General features: G+C 43.6%; 2 protein-coding genes and 1 non-coding gene across 4 annotated transcripts in view; 1 reads left to right on the forward strand and 2 right to left on the reverse strand.

Annotated features, from left to right (window-relative positions):
• The window catches only part of polr1a (RNA polymerase I subunit A), a 30,014-nt gene extending 17,490 nt beyond the window's left edge, over window positions 1-12,524 (reverse strand). For both annotated transcript variants that reach the window (XM_024804211.2, XM_024804210.2), the window contains exons 1-22: window positions 12,179-12,524; window positions 11,542-11,650; window positions 11,229-11,324; window positions 10,976-11,125; window positions 10,593-10,703; window positions 10,340-10,425; window positions 9,670-9,758; window positions 9,343-9,423; window positions 8,569-8,686; window positions 8,289-8,430; window positions 8,025-8,186; window positions 7,820-7,942; window positions 7,501-7,728; window positions 7,305-7,412; window positions 7,083-7,229; window positions 5,568-5,759; window positions 5,233-5,382; window positions 4,916-5,099; window positions 4,045-4,127; window positions 1,297-1,455; window positions 811-909; window positions 549-701 (exon numbers count right to left, since the gene is read on the reverse strand). In XM_024804211.2, the coding sequence (XP_024659979.1) occupies window positions 549-701; window positions 811-909; window positions 1,297-1,455; window positions 4,045-4,127; window positions 4,916-5,099; window positions 5,233-5,382; window positions 5,568-5,759; window positions 7,083-7,229; window positions 7,305-7,412; window positions 7,501-7,728; window positions 7,820-7,942; window positions 8,025-8,186; window positions 8,289-8,430; window positions 8,569-8,686; window positions 9,343-9,423; window positions 9,670-9,758; window positions 10,340-10,425; window positions 10,593-10,703; window positions 10,976-11,125; window positions 11,229-11,324; window positions 11,542-11,650; window positions 12,179-12,255 (2,847 nt within the window). In that variant the 5' untranslated portion in view covers window positions 12,256-12,524. The remainder of the gene's footprint in view (window positions 1-548; window positions 702-810; window positions 910-1,296; window positions 1,456-4,044; window positions 4,128-4,915; window positions 5,100-5,232; window positions 5,383-5,567; window positions 5,760-7,082; window positions 7,230-7,304; window positions 7,413-7,500; window positions 7,729-7,819; window positions 7,943-8,024; window positions 8,187-8,288; window positions 8,431-8,568; window positions 8,687-9,342; window positions 9,424-9,669; window positions 9,759-10,339; window positions 10,426-10,592; window positions 10,704-10,975; window positions 11,126-11,228; window positions 11,325-11,541; window positions 11,651-12,178) is intronic.
• LOC111500631 (small nucleolar RNA SNORA5) lies at window positions 3,824-3,960 on the reverse strand. Its single transcript, XR_002721185.1, has one exon. It is a non-coding gene; the product is annotated as a small nucleolar RNA SNORA5 (small nucleolar RNA).
• A 34-nt stretch (window positions 12,525-12,558) lies between the features above and the next one.
• Window positions 12,559-20,505, forward strand: ptcd3 (pentatricopeptide repeat domain 3). Its single transcript, XM_004563602.5, has 23 exons — window positions 12,559-12,683; window positions 14,484-14,536; window positions 14,702-14,741; window positions 14,850-14,895; window positions 14,979-15,047; window positions 15,239-15,343; window positions 15,464-15,587; window positions 15,791-15,894; window positions 15,985-16,146; window positions 16,273-16,333; window positions 16,693-16,775; window positions 17,062-17,206; window positions 17,315-17,365; window positions 17,469-17,558; window positions 17,672-17,700; window positions 17,858-17,964; window positions 18,097-18,175; window positions 18,450-18,540; window positions 18,660-18,745; window positions 18,861-18,997; window positions 19,084-19,125; window positions 19,430-19,588; window positions 20,355-20,505. Exons 1-23 carry the CDS (start codon window positions 12,595-12,597, stop codon window positions 20,398-20,400), a joined length of 1,998 nt encoding a protein of 665 aa, XP_004563659.3. The 5' UTR covers window positions 12,559-12,594; the 3' UTR covers window positions 20,401-20,505.
• Window positions 20,506-22,296: the final 1,791 nt, after the last annotated feature.

Consider the following 22,296-nt stretch of genomic DNA (forward strand, 5'->3'; position numbering starts at 1 on the left):
TCTCTTATGTGACCCTTGTCTGTGTGGTAACGCCTGTGTTTTTCAACAGGACAATGCTACAGTACACAATGTTCTTTCAGGAGAGTAACATCACTCTTTTGGACCATCCTGCGTGTTCTAAATCCAACTGAGAACCTTTGGGGATGGATGGCAAGTTTACAGAAACGGACGACAGTTCCAGACAGCAGACGCCCTTCGTGCGGCCGTCTTCACCACTTGGAGAAACTTCGCTCACCTCATGGAAACGCTTACATCAAGCATGCCGCAACGAATTTTTGAAGTGATCAATAATAACAATGAAGCTCCTCATCACTGAGTTCATGTCCCAACTTTTGATTTCTGTTTTGGGGGGTGTACGAAAATGAAAATATGATTTTTTGCCATTTTTCAAGCCGTCTTAAACGTTTGAGTGTGGATGTATCTAAATCTACAAGACAGCTAAATGTTCAAAATATCAAAGTCTACCTCCTTAAGTAACGTTATAAAAAAAAAACTTAACCTGGCCGCACAAAAGGAGCTATCATGTAAAAGTGACTTTTAAACGTTACCTGTGGTTTGATGCCTGTGAGGAATCTTCCAGAAACAAAGCCTCCAGCACCGGGCGCAGGGTCGTAGGGCTGGAAGCACGGCAAGAATTTCCCAGAGGGCATCAGTGGAGGCCTACGGCCCTCCAACTCAATCTGACCAAGCAGACAGGAAATCTGAAACACACACCAACACACAGGTCAGGACATCTGTAGCTTAACACACCTGGCTATCAAATCAAAAGGAAAGCCAAGGTGAATGTGAGAGCGAGGGGGAGGGCCGTACCTGCATGGTGTTCACTGTAGACCCCTTGGCTCCTGATTGGACCATCAGCTGGAGGTTGTTGTCTGGGAAAGAGGTGTGTAGTCCAACTGGCATACATACCTAACCAGCATACAAAACAACGTGCACACTGCATTAAACCAAACACGGAGTGAAACCTGTCTGAGGGTGTCTGAGTTATAGAAAGGAACGATCTAATGCTTTAGAAGATGCAATTAAAATGGATAAATCTATAATGTTGTTAAAAACAGTCTCAATAACCAATCATGACAACACTAGAGCCCAACAATAAATCAACTGATCTGATATACAGGATGAGATTAGACGTTTTCTGACATACATTTTTACACATTCAGAAACAAATCAAATGAGTTTCTTTAGACGCTTCCTCTGCAACGACGCAGACGTGTGACTGGACCATTAAACCTTCTATTCTTAAAGCAAACAAAGGAGGAACAACGTGGCTCTGAAACAGCAGTGACAGGTTACCTTGTTGATATCATTGTTGACTTGGTTTGCCACTTCTTTGAACTTGTGGTCGGCCGTGATGAAGTCTCTCTGGTCTGGGTTGAGGTGAGCATCCTGCCAGCGACTCTGAGCCTCGGCTTGGTCCACATTGGAGGGCAGATTAAAAGCAGCCTGGAGCGCCTGAATGACAAAAAGAAAAAAGGAAAAACAAAAATAATAAAGCACCGAATCTTTAAAGCCACCATGTGGACAATCTGAAAATATGTAGACTTTGCTGCCCCCTATTGGAAATCACCTAATGCAGCAACCACTTGCAGATTATTATCACCATAATGTGAGTGAAGCAGATACAGGGTTCATAGGCCTTTTTCAGGGTCAAATTCAAGCACTTTTTAAGCACTTTCAAGGTCCCTTTTCAAGCTTTTCCAGCACATGCCCCCCCCGAAAAAAAAGAATGCATGTTTCAATTCGCATCACTTCAGTAAGACCATGTGAAAATTAAAACAAACCATCCTCGGTGAACTTAAACACCTTCGTTCACCTTTTGTTGAGAAATAGAAAAACGAACCACACAAAAATACCGGTACTGCAAAAGGAAACGGTCGCCTTATATACATCATGTATAAACTCAAAATGCACATTTCACTTGAAAATTAAGATGTGACAATGTGAACAAATCAACTTGTTAGAGATATTCTTCTCCTGTTGACAAACTGTATCAGCACAATTTATCTAAATTCAGACAAAATTTAAAATATGAGTAGAAAGTGATATTTTTGACTGTAAAAACCAAAAACATGTTTAGCGAATCATTTTGATAACTTGAAATGCAAACAGAAATTTTTGCAAACAACAAAGTTATTTGGTATTATTTACCTAAAAATACAGCCAAGGCTCAGACGTTTTTTATATAACCATTTAAAATTATTTACAGAACAATCAGCTGTTCTGCATCAAATAAGAAGGCACAAAAACTATTTATACAACTCCTAAAATAGTAGGGGTGGGGAAAAAAATCGATATTGTGTAGTATCGTGATATTTTCTTTGCTAATAATGTATCGATACAGGGACAGCAGAAATCGATATTTTGTTACAAAAAAAGTTTTTGTGGACTGGAACTCTGACTTCAGAGCATGTTGATCCTTTTTCTGAGCAAGAATCCTGACGTTCCTTCACTGTCCAAATGTGTTTTTTTTGGCAGCAATAAACATGACAGTTTACTTATTTTAATTTAAGACATGTTTTATTTTAATTAAGTTTAAAACTTTTTTATTTAATGTAAAATTATATTTTGTTTTAATTTACTTTCAAATTCTTCAGTTGCTGAAGGGGCTGCATAGTTTTCATATTGCATAGTTCAGAATAGCTATAATTGTACCAGATGGTTGCATTCAGTTAAGTTGGACTAGACTGTGGCACAAACCGTTCAGTTTGTCAACAATAAAACTGACTGAAATGAGAGAAAGACTGAGTGCGAGACTTTGATATTAGATAAAATGAATATTGATAAAGTTTACCTTTATGTACAGAATCTGAATATCGCAAAATATTTTTAAAAAATTGCAATAATATCGTATCGTGCGTTAAGTATTGTGATAATATCGTATCGTGGGATGTTTGGTGATTCCCACCTCTAAAAAATAGTTTGTGTCACTATAACACAGATGAGAACAGCACAGGGATAAACATGCAGGTCTGACAGCAGCTGTGTCACTCAGCGTTTACGCTGCAATCTGCCTTTGGTGGCTTTAAGGCAGCAACTGTGACGTTCACTAGTAGAACTGACACACAAAACAAAACAACGACTACACCACACACTAACTACACAAGACAACACACTAACTTGAGACTCCAAACACGATAAACGTCACTAATCTCTCATGTATCAAAACTGTCTCTCTCTCTTTCGCTCACTCCTAAAGCTTCCCTCTCTTCCCAAACAACCAGATGCCACATGTTGCCATATCATTTTTTTGATTGGTCGACATGGTACATTTTTCCACCAACAGGGAAGGAGTGATTTTTTTCTTTTTTCACCAATGACTGTTGTTTTTCACTCACAAGCAAAGCGTGTTTGCTAGCGCTCTCCTTAGAAAACTCAGTTTTTATGGAACCCTGCAGATAACACAGATTCATTTATTAAGAGCACGTTTCTATAGTGGTTAACAGCTAAACACAGCTTCCTTTTTCCCCATTAATTAGCCACATCCGCTATAGCTGACAGTGTCACACTGCACACTACAGACCATTCCACACCCTCTCATCTGATCTTTGTGGCTCTCACATCTCACCACAGCCACGAACTGCTTTCATCTCATTCTTGTCATTCCCACATTCAGCCTACGAGCACAGTGTTTCACTGATGTTTGCATTCGCACGTCCTCAGTACGAACGAGTCTTATAACACGTGTTTTCCCAGTGATTTATAAACCCAGCTGCCTGCTGAAACGTCAGCGTTGTAGAAGCGTTATTGTGGACACAGCAGAACTGGAAACAGCCTTACACACAGACACTTAATGACTGTGTACAGGTAAGCGTAATATAATTACTGTGTGTAGTACATATTTATCCCCACAGGCCATTTTCCAGCACCATGGGGCCCATGAACTACACCTTTACTGTGGCAGCCATTTTGGCCAGTGGCGTCCAGGAAGGAGGAAGCACTGAATTTGACAAAGCTGCAGTTTAGTCTCTCTGTGGTGTCAAATGTAGAGCGTGCGTTCATGCTTGCAGGCTGTTCAGTGAAGACCACATTAGCTTTACTCACTTTGGTTCCAATCTTCAGCGACTCCTTAATAATTTTCTTCCTCCGCTTGTTGGCGCCTGGTTTTACCAGGATGTCCTCCACACCTGGGCACAGGTCAAAGGAAAAAGTTAGTGTTTCTGTTCCTTGTACACAACTGACAAACAGGTGAATCATCAGCATTTAGCAATCATTTCCCAAGTGCTGGTAAACAGAGCAAGGAATTTTTAATATATCCCTTTATGCTGGATGGTTACATTATTTTTTCCCCTAAAACCAAAAACTACCAGGATGAAAATGATGATGCAGTTGTGCATCCTTTATGCTGGCTAACAGCCTGCAGTCGTCTCATGCACGTCTCTGGAGCAACCCCAGCCTGTCCTTCTCTGGCAAACCTCTCCAGATCCTCCAGATTTAATTGCCTTCTAGCGAGGACCCTGGTCTTTGGTTCACCCGACAGATTTTAAAGTCAGGACGTTGTGCAGGTCAGTCAGCAACGCTCACTTTGAACTTCTGGAGGTCTTTCTTCACCAGGACGTGTGTTTAGGTCGTTGTCATGTGGGACGACACACTGCTTAAAGTTGTGTTTCAAAATCTTCACACATCCTTCATGGTTTCTTCCACCTTGATGAGATTCCCAGTTCCAGACACACTGAAGCGTCCCCGCAGCATAATAGTCCCACCACCGTGCTTCCCTGTGGTCTCTCTCTTCCTGCGTTCTCCAAACATCAGCAGCGTTTCTTAGTTTAGTCTCATCTGACCAAAGGACAGCTCGAGTGTGCAGAATCTTTCTCCAGGTTGCTCTCAGTGTACCTGACACATTTGTGTGATTGCAGTAATACTAACAGGGTTCAGGGGAGGAACGAAGAACACTGGTCAGTATCCGGGTTCTTACCCAGAGTGAAGCCTCTGTAGAGCTGCAGGTATGCAGTGAAGAGTCGAGCCAGACAGCTGAGCAGTTTGCCGCTGGTTTCCCCTCCATACAGCTCATAGCAGCAGTGCACCAAACCGTAAGCCGAGGAGCCATAATGAGCTTTGTCCAGAACCCCAACTAACAGCTCCCCCTGACGAATCACCACCTGAACACAAAGACGTTCGAAAGAAGAGGAGAAGCAAGCGTCAACGCCACAAACCAAATCAGAAATACAAGATCCCTGGTCTCCTTTAGTAACTGAGTAATTCGAGTACTTTTGGCTCGAAGAGTGTACATACCTGAGAGTCACACATGCTCTCGGGTTGGTACCCTGGAGTGGCTCGTGGTGGGACCTGGATCCACGCCTTACTAGGAATCTTTGATTTGCCAGCCAGGTTGAGAGGCACAGCTTTCTCTGGGATCACATTCAGCAGGAGGGTCGACACCACCTATGAGGAGCACCGAAATCATCACACAAGAGATGTTGAAGCCATGAATTCCTTATTTTTACTATTAGTGTTCAAGACGATGGATAATTAACACGCTGACCTTTGACTAAACTCTTTCGTTCAGCTTCCAGCATCACGCTGAAAAGCTTCTATTAAAACCAAAACTTAAATGTACGTTCGCTCACCTGTTTTCCCGTCCATAGCTGCTGTGGTTTGAGTATTGCTGGAGGAAGTAACTTCACCCTGCCCGGTTTGTCAGTCAGCCCTCTGTACACCAGCTCAGTGTACTGGTCTTTGGTGAAGAAGCAGCCTCGTATTGTCATCCTTGTTCCTGACACCATGTGGTCCTGGATCAGGCCTGCTAAAGGTTTACCATCCTGAGGAGAGAAGAATGAGAAGGTACAACCTGTAGTTCATGAGAGGAAGGAGGCCCTTACTCCAGATTCACAGTGGAGTACTTCGATGCACGCGATGGAGCGTTGTCCTGCATAAAAACCAGAATCAGGTTTGGGAGTTGAGTTTTAGTCTTTAACCCCAAAAGGTCCAACGAGCTCATCTTTAGTAACGCCAGTCCAGACCAGAACCCCGCCTGCACCTCGCCGGTTAATTTGTCTTTTTAACGCCAACACAATTCTTGTGATCGTGTTGACTAGGGTTGGGTTTCTGTGATCACACACCAATATCTTATTTCAACAATGCTGCATCCCTCTGAAAGACTTTTTTTTTGCCTTTTTAAAGTCTATTAAGTTTATTGTTTTGGCCCAAAAGAAGCTGCCTAATAATTATGCACACCTAAATAAAGACTTTTGATCTCTTAAGGCCACAACTTCCCTTACTCCACAAATACAGGTCACCTGATGTACTTAGATCCAAAAGTCATTCAAGGTTACGCAACTTGATCGTTAAAAATTAAATCAGTCCGTCTTTGAGTAAAAGTGAAGGTTATTGCTAAGCTCATGGATATGGAAGCCTGTTTCTGCCACTAAAAATAACAAAACAAAACAAATTCATCTTTCTCAAAAAAGTAAATAAATTTTGACTTATTAACTCAAAATTTTGAGAAAAGTAACTCGAAATTTCGAGTTAGCGCTGCCAATCAGTAACCTACGTCAATGACGTCATTTCCTTGTTACCCAGAAGCTGAAGCCCTCGGCTACAAATGCTATGCTAAGCTAGCAGTACTGCAGCCAGTCATGAATGCACACATTTCTGAGTATTTTCAGCGTGGCTTCACAAATGATGAAATTCTTGTGTTATTAGCTGAATCACATGGCGTTAATATCAGCAAACGTACTCTCAAAAGCGCCGATTTGTTGCGATCCGGTTTTGAGTGCACGTTAGTCTGCGCCATATCCTTCCGGGTAACAAGAAAATGACCTCATTCAGGTAGATCACTGATGGGCAGAGCTAACGCCAAGTTTCAAGAAAACAACTCAAAATTTCAAGTTATGGATACTTTTTTAAAATTTTTGTGGCAGAAACGGGCTTCCATACATGAGTCATTAAAACCAGAGGCTCTATTTCCATAAGCAGGAGTCTCCCCCTGCTGGCCATTAGAAATAATAGAAGTTTAGAGGGTTTTTATTCGTGGTCGTCTTACATGTATAATCCAGTCTGTTTATAACGTTTTGCAGCTATAATCCCTGAGACTGTCGGGCTGCAGTGTTAATCCTGTGTACTGTCTGCATACACACACATACCTTGGGGACGAGGTACTGCTGGTCAGTGCTGACTAACGTGTAGGCCTCGGCTCGGCCCAGCTCACTTTGAGGGAAGTGAGCGTTCATTTCATCCCCATCAAAGTCAGCATTGTAAGCTTTACAGTTGGCATAATGGAGCCTCAGCACCTGGAAGATCGAGTTGAGATCAAGTACAGATCAAAGTAATCCACAAAGCACAGCGGCTGAGGAGCTCGGAGCTACCTTCTCTCCTGGTAAGATGCGTGCACAGTGGGCTTGGATGGAGGGTCTGTGCAGAGTCGGCTGTCTGTTGAGCAACAAAACATCTCCGTTCTTTATGTGTCGATTCACCTGAGCAGACGAAACGCAGCTAGTGAGCGCTCACGCAGGGCGTTAAATCTGTGACTGACTGCTGTTTCAATCCACGCAGCTGACTTACGATCTTCATGGGCATCTTGCGTGGACCTGGAGAGGGTGTCAGCAGCTCCTTGGCCACCGCCTCCCTCTGTGCGAGGCAGGTAGGGGAGAGGATGGTTTTCCTGCCGTCCTCGTTTATCACCATGGAGGCACCGGGGTGGACGTTGGGCCCGTTGAGAACGGCCTGCCGGAGCTCCTTCACATTCCAGGGAGTGACTGGCTGAGGGTAGGTCAGCTTGGTGGCGAAAACCTGCACGGATACACAAAACAGCCAGAAAACTTTGAGCTCCAGTCCTGATACCATTTTGATCTCGTCTTCTTTAACAAAGGTAGGGATGTACCATAGGTATTCCTATCTCGTTGGTGCCTATGTACATGTCTGGGCAGATGACAGATCTTGCGGCGTAGTCCACACGTTTGCCCATCATGTGTTTCCGAAATAATCCGTCTTTCTTCTCAAGGATCTGTAACGTAATGTGAGAAACTGTAAGGTTTACTTGCCTAAACCCTGGTCAGCTGTGCTCGTGCTGGTGTGCAGTGAGGTACCTGTCTGATCCCAGGGTATTTCTCTGTCATCAGTTTGTCCATGTCGCTGTCAAAGACGATGTTGACGTGGCTCTGCAGGCGGACCCACACGTTGTACAGTTTATCTGTTAGAGTCGCTCCCAGGATCCCGGACAGAAACGACTGGTCCGTCTGCTCGACAGCCTGAAAAGAACCACATCCACTCTGCCATCACAATCTGGATGGAAGAAACGCTTCAGCTGCTCAGCTTCTTACACTCTTCATGTTTCATCGTCTCCGACTCACCTCTGTCTCCGGGACAATTTTCTCGCCAGCTATGAGGGCCAGGAGTTTTCTTATGATGTCACAGTCCTTCATGACAGCCTGCATGTTCACTGTCTGACCGTTAGTAAACATCTGGTCACCCAGGCGATTGATTGGACGATATCTGACGGGGGAGATGAGGAGTGTAGTGTTTGAATAAAAATAAGCTGCTCGTACAGCAGTAACAGATTACAGGTCGGAGTGGTAGGTGTTTCAGTGTAAAACAAACAGGTGCTACTGTGCCAACTGTGTAATGTTGTACCTGCATGGCGGGACCACAAGCAGCTCCAGGAAGAAGAGGTCAGGGTAGAAACTGCTTCCCCCTTCTTTGGACCACATGCACTCCTCCAGCCCAGAGAACAGACACTTGAGGAAGAAACCTGAAGAAATAACACAAGTAGTGCTTTGAATTCTGCTCACACACACACACACACACACACACACTAAAGTTTCGTGACTGTAAGGTGTGCACTCAGGTATTTTTATGACTGGCCACGTTATACATGTATTTGTATGAGAGCATGAGCACGTTCTTAATAAATGCAGAGCAAAAATAAACAATAGTAAAAGCCAAAGCGATCTCTCTCTTTTTTTAAACTTGTTACATTGCATTTTACACATATGTAACGAGCAGCTTCTTTCATGTTGGCTCTCTAACACACCCCCAAACCAAACGTCCAGCTTCAAATACTCAGAAATGCTGTAATCTCCTCACTGAAACTGGAATAAGCATCATATTTTAATACACAACAACCTTCCAGCACAATGAAGTTTGACAGAGCTGAAAGGCAGCTGAAGTTCCCTCTTGTCTTAATGGGACGCTTTGGCCAATCACAGGTTTTTTTCCTACTAAATCACAGGTTAAGCAGTACACGCTGATCTGGGAGAAAAGACTTTAAATCTCACATGCAGCTGAAAGTCAGGGTTGACTTTTAATCCACAAGAGACATGTGGGTGAATGTGTCTGCGTGTGTCTGGAGGGAGGGGCTTAGAAGAGCCTTAAACATGTAACCTGGAGCCTTTATTTCTGGCCTACCTTCCTTTTCCCACACTTTGTTGACGTGCTCTCGAGCAGTGCTGGCAGTCATGTAGACTCTCTTTCCACGCAGCAGATCTTCTGCAGGGAGACATGGTTATGGATCAGAGTGAGAGGAGGTGCGTGCAGCCACCACTAAAACAGACGTATATCAAGTCCACCACAAATCACAATTAACCAGACATTTGTTCAGCAGTGAAACTGCATGACAGAAAAGGCAAGTTACGCAGCAGCCGTCGAGCTAACAGTCAGCTTGATTTTGTGCCACGTGTGCGGACTGTGCTGTGTTTTGTCTGTTTATCTGCATTTCCTGAAAACACTGCTCACCTTCAGTTTTGTCACTGGTTTGAGCTCCTGATGGCATCGTGACAATCAGCTTACTGTTGTGTTCGTGACGCACTGTAGACCTGCCACAACTACACAAACACACACAGAGTGCATGACTAATAATAATAATAATAATAATAATAATAATAATAATGGATTGGATTTATATAGCACTTTTCAAGGCACCCAAAGCGCTTTACAATACCACTATTCATTCACTCTCACATTCATACACTGGTGGAGGCAGCTACAGTTGTAGCCACAGCTGCCCTGGGGCAGGCTGACAGAAGCGAGGCTGCCATATCGCGCCATCGGCCCCTCTGGCCAACACCAGTAGGCAAGTAGGGTAAAGTGTCTTGCCCAAGGACACAACGACCGAGACCGTCCAAGCCGGGGTTCGAACCGGCAACCTTCCGATTACAGATGCAATTCCCAACCCCCTGAGCCACGGTCGTCCCTACGTCACAATAAGGGAGAATATATTGTTTATATGTAAGTATAAACCTCTCCATTATCATGTATTACATTACAGCGAGGGATGATTAAACTTTGACTTGAAGACGACTTTAGAGCAACACTTTTCAACACTGACATCCAGTAAAGACACTATTTGCTGAAATCATAAACAGGATGAATATCAGTGACAGATGTGTGCATTCCATCGAGTTACCCGCAGTGAGGACACTTCCTGGTTTTCATATGGATCTTCCAGAAGTCGTTAATCAAACTGCCTTTCTTCTCAACCAAGTGCTTAATCTGAAACACACACACACACACACACACACACACACACACATGCCAAATAAACAGAAAAACTGCACAGCTGACACAAATGCACATCGCAATCTGATTTACGTGCGGTTTTATTTCATTCACAAAACATCTCCATGCATTCCTTCATGAGTCTGTAAGTGTGTACTCACAGGTTTGGTGTTCTCTGAAGTCGCTGCGTTCATTCCAACTGTGGCGTCTGTAAACACCTGCAGCACCTGCACGACCTCATCGACAGTCGCTTTGACATTCTCCTCCATGTACTAACACAAACACACACACAGAGTCAAATGAATCAAACATAAAGAGACTAACACTGACCTGTGATAATTACAAAGCACAGAGAAGCAGAAGTGAAAAAACAAAACAGTGAAAGACCCCATCGTAGGAGAAGCTGCTGCAAGAGTCCAAACTCGGTTAATTTCTTTTTAAATCCCTTGTAAAACTAACCACACCTGTCAAAACTAGTTTGCTCCGTTTACTACACCTGGCCCTGTGTCGGTGCACTTCATGCCATCGTGAGTGCAGAACCCACCTGGCCGAGAACTTGTTCGATCTGGTAGACCTCCTGCATGGCTCCGTGGTCCAATAACTTGAGCTGGTTCAGCAGCAGGTGCATGGCTGCTCGAGGACATGTTAGCATGTGACACGCCAGGCACGAGCCACGGATCAGCAGGTAGAGTTTCTGAAGAGAGAGGTCAGCGCAGACATTAAGGTGAGGAAGGAAAAGCAGATGCTTAACACTGCTACTCTTTGTAAGCGTGTATGTGTGCATGTGAAACGCTTACATCAAAGAACAATGGATTATACACAGGTAGAGGTAACTCTATGTGTCCAAGGTGGCCTGGGCAGTTGTTGAAATCCTGACAGCAGGTTGAACACACCTGGGTAAAAGCAGCAACACACAACCATGAACACATGAAAACAACACATTCAGCTGATCATTATTTATTCCAAAATCTACAGATTCCAGAACATTATGAGCCCTTTTTGGTGGATTACTTCCTGAAACTTAAGCTGTACAGGCATAAAACCTAAATGGGAAATAAAATGGTACGGACTAATCTGTGACAAATGCATCATCACGTCTGAAGATCTTACCTCTTTGATGTCTGCTGGTCCCAGAGCCAGATCATACAAGCCGTTTGGGGCCACATTTCCAACACCATCCAGGAACCTGAAGTTAGTGATGGCTTTCACACTCAACTTTCTGCATGAGGGAAATTCGCAAGATACATAGATTATTAGAAATGCACCAGTTTGTAAACCAAACCTCAGCTTTCACACAACAGCTTGTTGGAAATTAAGAGGACATTAGTCATGACAGGGGCACAACAAGGTTTCACTGGCTATTTTTGAATCATGGTACATAAAGAAAGTTCAGATCAGACATTTTTGACGTTATTATCGATGCATTATGTCTTTACTACAGTTATACTGAATTTCTAGCAGCTCTTGGGTCTGTTCCGAATAGGTGCATATCTGTGTTTACTCGATGACACGTTCTTTATCACAGCATACTGGGAGGCTGGACTGTAAAGTAGCACAACGGTAATAACCTTATAACGGGAGGTCCTTACACGTTTCACAGATGAACACACATTAATAACAACAACACAGCAACCACAAGACATACAATGCGCTTTGTGAAAAGCCAGAACTTCTCATCATGCTGTCTCTTGCGTGTTGTTTTGAACTAGCACTTAGCGCGTAGCTAAAAACCGACCAGCTCCCTCACCTTATCTCTTCGGCGGAGTAAATGCCAAACGACATGCCTTCCAAACGCCGCCATGGCACTTCTTTTCCGAACAACATCTTCTTTGGCGGGGAATTATCAGCACTTTTTACCCGTTTACATAGATTACTTCATGGCGCTCAGTGAGAAGCTATTCCTCCTGTTTCACACGTGGGGCCGTAACACGTAAGTTTCTACGACAGGGGAGACACGAATAGGTATGACTAAACTTTCCACAACACCTGCTGCATGTTTAAAGTTTAAATGACCACACTTAAAGATAAATATTCTTTTTTGTTCTACATGAAAGGGAAAAGTGCACTATATCCTCCAAAATGTCACTACTTGTTATTTAACTCCCCCCTCCGTCTTAGCACAGATAGTTTCGTCCCTCCCAGAATCCTTCAGTTTGTAGCAATATGGCGGCGCCCGGTAGGCACATAGGGCACTCTGTGCAGAGAAACGGACGATTTATTCTATATAACCTCGAGCAGCTGTTGGGCCACAGGTAGGACGAGTTGATAAATGGTTATTTTAAATACGGGCGTTATTCATTCGTCTCCTATGTTGTGTTTTTTATTTGTTGCGACAAGAGTGCGACAGCTGCAGCAGCTAGCGCCGTCTGACAGGAGGTCATGTCTTCACGTCGTTTACATCAGAGAGCTGCTAGACGTGTGAAGCCCCAACTAACCAGCTACCTGCACGGATTCTTAAATGTCTACATTAGTGAGGAAAATAGTAACTAAAACGTTAAAAAGCGTCACACCTGCATTTTCCACAACCATTAACTGCCTTTTGTAATCCTCGGCACATAAGAATATATCTGACACAAGGAGCTAGAGGTGCTGAATAAGCTGCTGAGATGTTAGCTATGACGTGTGAATGTAACAGCTGAAATGTCCGAGTTTGCTTGGAGGACCCTCTGCAAACAAGCAGGTCACAGATGAAACAGTGGCAGAGCCTTACTGATGTGCTGTCTGGCCAATACTCATAGACGATGCCAGATGTACATAATGTGACCGCCGTGAAAGCTTTTTTTTTCTCTCCTTTTTCACAAAAGTCGGCTGATGTTAGACAGGAAGTGTGGGAATGAGAGCGAGGCAGGTGTAACAGTGAAGATGTAAGGTGCAGAGGTAGTGATGGGCAAATTTAAATTCACCCAGAATAATAGACGAGAGCACAGGGAAGGTTGGAGACAAGTGTCAGGGAGATTTGTGACAGAAGTGCAGTGGTTCCCAAACTGTTTTTTGCTAGGCCCCCTTCATTTTTTTTTAAAATTCATAACACCCCCCCCCCCCCCCCCCCCCCCACACACACACACACACACACACACACACACACACACACACTAGGGCTGCCACAAACGATTATTTTGATAGTCGACTAGTCACCGATTATTTTTGCGATTAGTCGACTAATCAGATCATCATCCATTGGACGTAAAACGTTCAGCTTATTGCACCAGCAGCATCTGCTCTTATATAACTATCATTAGCTTACAGCTTTAAGTGTTTAAGGTCTGTGCTAACTAAAAATAAAGACAAGATGATAGTTTATTAAATTTCAATGAAATTTGCAGATTGTTTCAGTGAAGTTTAATAAACTCCTTGCTATCTAAAATATAACAGGACACCGGAGAATATTCTCGAGCATCTCACACTTCTGATAATCAGCTGTCTGCTTGATGTTTATTCAGCTGTGTAAAAACTATAACTTTAATCTCAGCCAAACCGATTTACTCAGGAACAAATAAAATACTAAAAAAGGCCCAACAATAACATTTTTAAGTTATCTAAGTGACTTATATATCATGTTTAACCTGAGCAGCGAAAGACAGCGGTGTGTTTGAAAACGATCTGCCGGGAGTCCGGTGTTCTCACGGCTCGAGTGAGCCTTGCCCCGGCTAGATATCGAGCTAGTGGGTAACAGACGTCTCTGAAAACATCGGAGCGCTTTTGAAAATATGTGGTGTCTTGATAAACTGAGCAGATACTTGAGGTTTACACAGCTACATTCTCGCCTGAAAATATGAGCTGGTGACACAACAGACTTGAGCAAAGCAACCCAAACACTTAACAGTTTAATTCTAGGGTGATTTGTTGTGTTGACGTTAGTGGAAAATAAACCAGACCGCTGTTAAGTGAAACATATTTTAGTGTCGATAGAGGAGCGCTTAATTTCAGCCGACAGACCTGTGAGGATACATCATCCAGTTAAAGCAGGTGTAGCGCTGGTCGTGTTTTTAGATTGAAGTGTAACAAGGATGGAAAAAATCATTCTGGCTAAACTGACAAAAATGATCTTTCAGGGGCTTCGGTTGGACCTCAGCTCTACGACAGCAAGCTGCTGAAGCCAATAAAGGTAAATGATATAAATTCAGTGTTTGTTAGTCAGTGGGTTAAATTTAGGAAGCATTTAGATTTCATCAATGAGTTTAGTTGAGCAGGAAAATATTGAACTGAAAGGAGCATTTATTACATCAAAGCTTTCATTTTTAATCTTCACGTCTCGTCAATTGTGTTGCAGAATCGACAGAGTCCGTTGTCATCCCCAGGAAGAAGACATGGTATGAGCTGATCTGACTGTGAAGTGGGGTATTACAGCCTCTCATGCTCTTTTGTTTAAAGCGTTCTTTAAATGAGGCATTAAAATCATGTTTTTCTTTATCAAACAGGAGCAGAGAGGCAGTGCTGGAGGCGCTGGCTTCAACTGTCAGCAGGGTGAGAGCACCTTCACATTTTTCACTGTATTCATGAAGCTGGATTTTTAGCTTGGACTGACCGCCTTTTCTTTGCCCCTGCAGGATCCCACAGCATATCCCTACCAATTCCAGGATGATCCTTACCTCTCTCCCAGGACTTCTACTGAGTTTGTATGTTAAAACATGTCTTTATGCTTGTATGTATATTTAGGGACACTGTTAGTTACATCAGACAGTTTCTCTTTTTATTTAATTCATTTCAAGAGTCTTAGATCAGGTAACGCAGACAACTTTGTTTTTTGCCTGTATTGCTCATTACTCTGCGAGCAACCTAATAAACCAGCTTTATTGTATCTCTGCAGAAGCTGTTCTCTCTCTCTCAGGAGTCCGGCAGATCTGCAGCCAAATACATCGTCAACAACAACCCCAAACTCTTCACCAAAGACTTTGCAGAACCTCATATACCCGTAAGAAATACACAGCAGTGTGTGGAAGTGTGGGTATGTAGTGTAGTGCTGCTCTCGTATTGTGCGGTTCCTTTTCACTAAGCAATTGGTTGTCGTGTCTGTGTGTCGGTCTGTGTGTAGTGTCTGATGCCAGAGACTGTATCCCTGCGTCTTGAGGAGGTGAGTGAGGAAGCACTGAAGGAAAGGATCACCCTGAGGAAAGTTACAGCTGCTGTTGACATGTATGATCAGTTACTGCAAGCTGGTGAGAACACACGCGCACACACACACACACATGCACGCACAGCATGAATATCGTAAAGCTGTACTCCAAATACTTATTTACTCTGCTATTGTGTGCATCAGTAGTATAGGTGTTGTCTGCAGAAGTTCTTTGCATTTTACAGAATGTTACTTTGGAGCTCAAAGCTTCACATTTAAAAATGTTTTTTTGCAATTTTTTTTCAGGCACTACTGTCTCCATGGAAACAACCCATAGCCTGCTGGACCTTATCTGTCTCTACAGCGACAGGGACCCCGTCCAGGATGGGGAGCCACAGACAGACGACGCAGTGAGTTCCCGCCTGACGTAACATTAAAGTAGCTGCTCCAGTGAAAAGGACGTTAGCACTGCAGGATACTTCTCTGTTTTTTCTCCGCAGGAATTTGGAGAGGAGCTGAAGAAAAGGAAAGCACGGGTCCGCCGAGCTTCAGACTTCCTGAAGTTCACCTGGAAAGAAAACAACAATGCGGAGAGAATCTTTAACCTGCTGCCAGAGCGGGATACACGCTGTTACTCTGCTCTCATCAGAGGCATGGTCAAGGTAGGCGTGCATCAGAGTCACAGGCTAAATGCAGGCCTGCAGCATTGCAACAGCAGTGAAAGGGTCATTTTAGTGTATCCTAATATTCGTGTGTGTGTCCGTGTGTGTCCGTGTGTGTCCCCACAGCATGGAGCCTATGCAAAGGCATTCAGCATGTACACAGATATGCTTAACAACAGGCTGACAGGTGAGCTGCTTTGGTTAATATCACTGCTTTGGTTAATATCACTGCTTTGGTTAAATACTGTATAGAGGTCATGTCATTGCTTCTAGCAATCATGTGGCCTTTCGTGTAGTTATTCTTCTCATCATTTAAATGAGTCTTGAACTTAAATTGAATGAATTTTGTGTCTTCTTACGGTGATAAGGAAATATGTTGTTTCATCGAAGATGGAAAAACTGGAGGACTCTTATAGCCCGACTCAGAGTTTAACTGTGGGTGTAATGGGGTGGCCAAGTACTTTTGGCCATATATTATGTATTTTTGTATATATTTTACATTATATATGTACTCTGTTAACTAATAACCCAATCGTTTCCCTTCAGCTGATGTCCACATCTTCAATGCCCTGATCTCAGCAGCTCCAGATGTCCGAGACAAATTTAATGAGCGATGGGACCTCGTTGCTGTAAGACCCTTCACACTGATTTATTGATCGCTGCTGCACAATGCTTTTGTATTTAAAAAAAAAAAAAAAAAAAAAAAAGGCAAACAAACACAAGTAATTTGTCCTGTGGTAAAGAGGTTTTGTATTTACTGCCATCTTTGCACTGGTAGTTTGGTCGTTTCCAACCTTTTAAAGCTAAAGGTCATCCGTGTTCACGCTCTCTTCTCCATTGGACCCTTTCTGGTCTCCTAGTTAATCAAATCAAATCAAATAGTTAATATTCACAATGGCGTCTCCTTGTCTGCAGGAGCTGTTGAACCAGATGAATCAGCAGAAAGTTCGTCCTGGCCTGTTGACCTTCAACAGCGTCCTCAAAGCTCTGAGACGCTGCGGCTTCTTGGCCAAAACACAAGCTCTGCACACTCTGAATGAGATGAAGGCGCTGGGGATAGGTAACACTGCCATTCGTGTTTTATTACCTGGTGTTTTACAGGCAAGTCTTATTTTTTTCTCTGAGTGTGTGTGTGTGTGTGTGTGTGTGTGTGTGTGTGTGTGTGCAGCTCCCAGCCTGGCCTCCTACGACCACATCCTGGCAGTCTTTTACAAATCAGGTAGCCCTGCAGTTGCTCTCATACGTGACCCTCACAGGCATCTGCGCTGTTTGTCGGGTGCATGCTTTTAAATGTGCATTCACCCCATGTGTTTCCTCTCCAGCCTCTTCTGCGCAGAACAACACTGATCTTCTTCAGGAGGTGATAGCTGAGCTGGAGGGACGCATCTTCACCTGCCAGGACCCTGACGATGGTATATCACGGCGCACGACAGATTTAGCAAATGTTTCCTTTTGTTCGGGTAGAACAAACGTGCGGACATGTGGATGGTAAAACTGATGCTGTGTTCTCTCTCTGTCTCTCCAGTTCTGTTCTTCTCCAGCGCAATGAGAATAGTGAGTCCTGCTTTACAGTCTCGACAGTCTCATGGCAGCGTTTGATTCTTAGCTCCCAGATCAGTGGTGACATCAGTCATACATTATAATTAAAGGAGGCTATGCCCTGCTTATACAGCGTGACCTGTTTCCGCGTGCATGCTTTTTGTCCTTGCAGTGTTTGGACAGTAAAGATCTGGAGCTGGGATATAAAATCCAGAGTTTGGTAGATGTCGGGGAGAACTGGAGGCTGCTGGGAGACTCCTTCCAGCAGAGCATTTACTAGTAAGTAGGAACCCTCTGCTAACTTCCAATGATGTGGTCGTGTAATGCAGTATAATCACTCTGAATCTGTATCTGATCCAGTTATAAGCAGTAAACGTGGGTAGGTAAACAACCATTCTCCCTCCTCTGCAGTGGTCGCTTCTTCAACCTGCTGTGCATGATGGAGCACATTGATGTGGTGCTGAAATGGTACAAGCAGATCATTCCCTCGGTCAGTGCATATCTGCTTCTCTCCGTCTGCTCCATGTGCTTATATTATATGCATATGTAAATGATATTTAAATATATGCACATAATGTCTCAGTTATAATCTGTCTTCTTTCCGGGTCACAAGTGCGCTAAGTTGAGAAAAAAAGGGGAAAAACCTGATTTGTTTTGGAAGATTCTTTGGCTGTCTCTGTCTTTATAAAGGAAAAAATAAAGAAATAATAGGTTTCACCTTCAGTCTTGCTTTAACTACCTTTCCTTATATCCTGCGTTTGTAGCTCTACTACCCCAACCCTCAGGGAATGAGGGACCTGCTGCAGGCCCTGGACACGGACAGCCGTCTGGACTTGCTGCCTTCTATATGGAAAGGTGAGTTCCAAGATGCATTGTTCAGTGCATATCTTGATGAAGAGTAGACAATGCATTGATTGTTTAAAAAGCCCCTTCCTCTGCATGTCAGGATCTGTCACATTGACCTGTTTTTTCAGACATCAAGACTCTCGGGCACGATAACAAACCCGATCTGGTGGAGGAGCTGCTCAGCCTCATGGCCAGAGAGAAACACAGTTCTGAGGTCAGTCTGACGACATTTGTGTTATCAGTTTTCGCCATCTGGACAGTGATGTTGAGCGAGTTAGTAATGCCGACCTGAGTGTGTTTCTATGAGCTCGCCTGCCTTTTGCCTGCAGGTTCAGGAGTCCTTTGCAGCATGCGCTCTGGATGTAAAGAGTGTATTTGATTTGAGGCCCAGTATAGAGTGGAGCGCCGCCTCCCTCTCACACATCACCACACTGCTGCTGCGAGCTAACAAGACCCGACAGGCCTGGTGAGAGCGACAGCCGCACATGTCAGGAGGAGAACTTTTACTGTATTCTGACTTGGCTGCAATCTAATGTCACCTTTTCTCTGCAGGGAGATGCTGCAGCTCTTCAAGTCCAGGAACAGAGTTCCTTCGTAAGTCTCACTTCAGACTAGACTCATAATGAGTGATGACAATGACAAAGCCCACACTCCTTCATCATGTCACACATGAACAACAATTGCTATATTTTTATGCAGAAAACTTCACCTGTGTAACTTTATTTAGGACATTTAAAAACTGATATTAAAGAGTTTGAAGAGAAGACAAAAGAAATCCACTTTCTTCTTTTCAAGCTCTCAAAGCTACTGTGAGCTTGATGATCCAGAACCTGCACAGACAAACCCTTGTGTTGGCTGAGTTGCCTCTGACTCTGTTTCCTGCTGTGTTACTCTACAGCGAGGGGCTCTTGAACAACTTCCTGTCAGTGTGCCACAGTGACGGTGACTCCCAGAAAGCAGTGCAGTTGGTGCAGCTGTCTGCAGCCTTCTGCCTGCCAACAACATGGAGGCTAGCAAAGAGAGCACTGGCTGAGTTTGAGCTGACTGAAGAGCAAAGGTAAGCAGGATACATGAGAGAGATATCTGGATAGATATATAGTTTTGTTATTTAATTACAAAAAAACCTCAAGATTGGATATTTGGTTAAATTGCCCTTATCAAGTTACACTGTTACCAGATTTTATGGGTTTTGATCAGTAAACCTGGCATAATTCTGGCTGAGGTCTGGATTTTGACTAACTCAAATGTTCTACATCATCCCTCCACCCGTGGTTGGGGTCACTGCCCTGCTGAAACATTCAGTTATGTTCAGCATCCAAGGTGGCTGGAGGTTATACTCAAAACTTCTAAGGTAGTCTGTTTCCTTTGCTGAAATGTATCAGTTCCACTGACCATAAAACAGCCCCAGAGTGATGCATCCATCACGTTGTCTCATCTGTCCAAACATGCATGTGGTTAATCGTGGCTAGAAAATTCAAGCACCGTAAACCTTTACCACTGGGGGCAGTATTATGAGCTTAAACTTGCAAAAGATTTATTACAAAAAGTGCTTTTATTGGATGGATAGATGGATGGATTTTGAGCTGTTGTTTTCCACTTGGTGAATGATTTCTTCAGACATCAGCAATGACATCATAGCTCCCAATCCCAATGGTCGGGCATTGCACAGCTACAAACATTTCACCCCCATGTCATACTGTGTGTGTGTGAGAGAGAGTGTGAGACTGTGAGAGTGTGAGACAAATAAAATTTGAATTTGAATTTGAATCCCATTTAATCTGCTAAAGCTTACACACTGTATCTCGTCTGTCTGGCCCTTCCAGAGCTATTTTATCTGAGCTGGAGACTGCAGGAGAGCCGTCTGACTGACACAACACCAAGTGACCCAGCGTAGACTCGCATCTTCTAAATGCATACAGAGTCTGTACTTTCCTGGATTATCTCTGGATGTAAAATAAATACAATGTGACCCTGTCCTTGTTTTTTATTGTTTGGTCACTAGGTGGTGCTGTTTTACCTGATTGTTTTCAGCTCTGCCTTTTATGAAAAATAGTTTCATGCTCGCTCAAAACCATTTTAATAGTAGAAGAAGAGCATCTGAAACGTATAAGTGCTTCTTCTGATTCTACAAAATGAATAAATAATAATAATAATAATAATAATAATAATAATAATAGCACTAGATTTACTGTCCAAGACGGATGGTCTACACAGTTCATGGCAATTAGCTGTGTTGGTGGAGGGGAGGGGGCTGGGGGTGTGTGGATGCATTCAGTGTGTGTGATAACAAAACAACTTCCTGAACTTACTGATAAGCTGCTTCCTTAAATGTCATAATTTGAGATCTGGAATGCTGCTTTGGCCATTCTTCAGTGTCTCCTCATAGACCTCCTGCATAATTACAAGAAAGTTCCAGATGTTAAAATTCCTGCAGAATCAGGTATGCACACTGAGGCTTTCTGTCCTGCGTGTTTGGACAAGACATGCCGTCTGATATGCATTTATGTATCATTCCATCTCATTCAAACATTGCTCTGGACCTTTAACACAAAATTTTTGGGGCAAAGATTCATTCAAGCATTCGAAAACAACTTTACTACTTATTAAATTTATTGCTATTGTGTATTTATGTTTAGCTGCAATCAGTACAGAGAAAACCCTTACATCATGTCTGTACCTGTGTGCACGTGGGAGGTGCTGGGAACAATATAGGTGTGTTCGAGCGTGTGTGTGTTTCAGTCAAAATAGTTTTCACTCCACCAATCATCAGCCGAGCTGGCAGCACGACCAAATAAGGACAAGTGGACTGAAGAAGGAGGAGGGTGGGGGGGTACTTTAAAATGGGGTGTGGTCTTAGGACAGCATCGTTCTCAAGAGGAACAGCCTATTACCACACACACACAAACACAATCGCCCTCACATGCTCTCACTTCACCCTTATTTCTTCTTCTGAGACAAACCTGAACGATCCGGCTGATGACACTCACCTATTTAAGGCTAACTGTGGGTGTAGCTAAGGGACAGAAGTGCCCTGCATGAGCTGCAACGACGGGACGCGTGTAAAGTTACAACATCAGAGTTTAATTTGCCTTGATTAAAGGATGAAATGTAACCAAATACTTAATACCTTCCAAAAACACAGACACACACACAAATAGTCTGGAGCAACAGTGGAAGCAGAAGCATTCTTTTCTCCCACTCCTTAACTGACTCAGCATGAGTGTGCGGTACTGCAGCGGAGGTCAGAGGTCAAACCTGTTCACAAACACAGGATGTTTTTGATACCTCAGTCTGGTAATAGCAGGTTGTTGGTGATAAAAATGAAGGGACATGAGAGGAAAACATCATCGGCAGGAGGAGGATAGGGGCATACTGGTTTGACCTCAAAAAAGCATGCAACTGTAGGTACAGGTCTCTGATGGTGAACTCGCCAAAGCGCAAACTTAGTGGAGACCATGCTGTAGCAATTCCAAAACCATGGAGCGATCTGCCTTTAGAGATTAGACAGACCTCTTTGCTGCCTGTTTTTTAAATCACTCCTGAAAGCCCACCTCTGTACTGCCTTTGACACCATGTGAGATGTTGGTTTTAGTTGTAGTTGCAGTTTCTGAAGAAACAAGATGGCGCCGAGTATGGCAGCCTCGTCGCGAGCTCCCCCAAGCAACAGCTTTTTTCTGTGTTTACCATCTCACCCTCAACGTCGCAAAGACAAAGGAGTTGATAGTGGACTTCCGGAGGTGCAGAGAAGTGCACGCCCCCATCACC

Source organism: Maylandia zebra, linkage group LG2 (genome assembly GCF_041146795.1).
Source record: "Maylandia zebra isolate NMK-2024a linkage group LG2, Mzebra_GT3a, whole genome shotgun sequence".
In the NCBI taxonomy this organism is placed as follows: domain Eukaryota; kingdom Metazoa; phylum Chordata; class Actinopteri; order Cichliformes; family Cichlidae; genus Maylandia; species Maylandia zebra.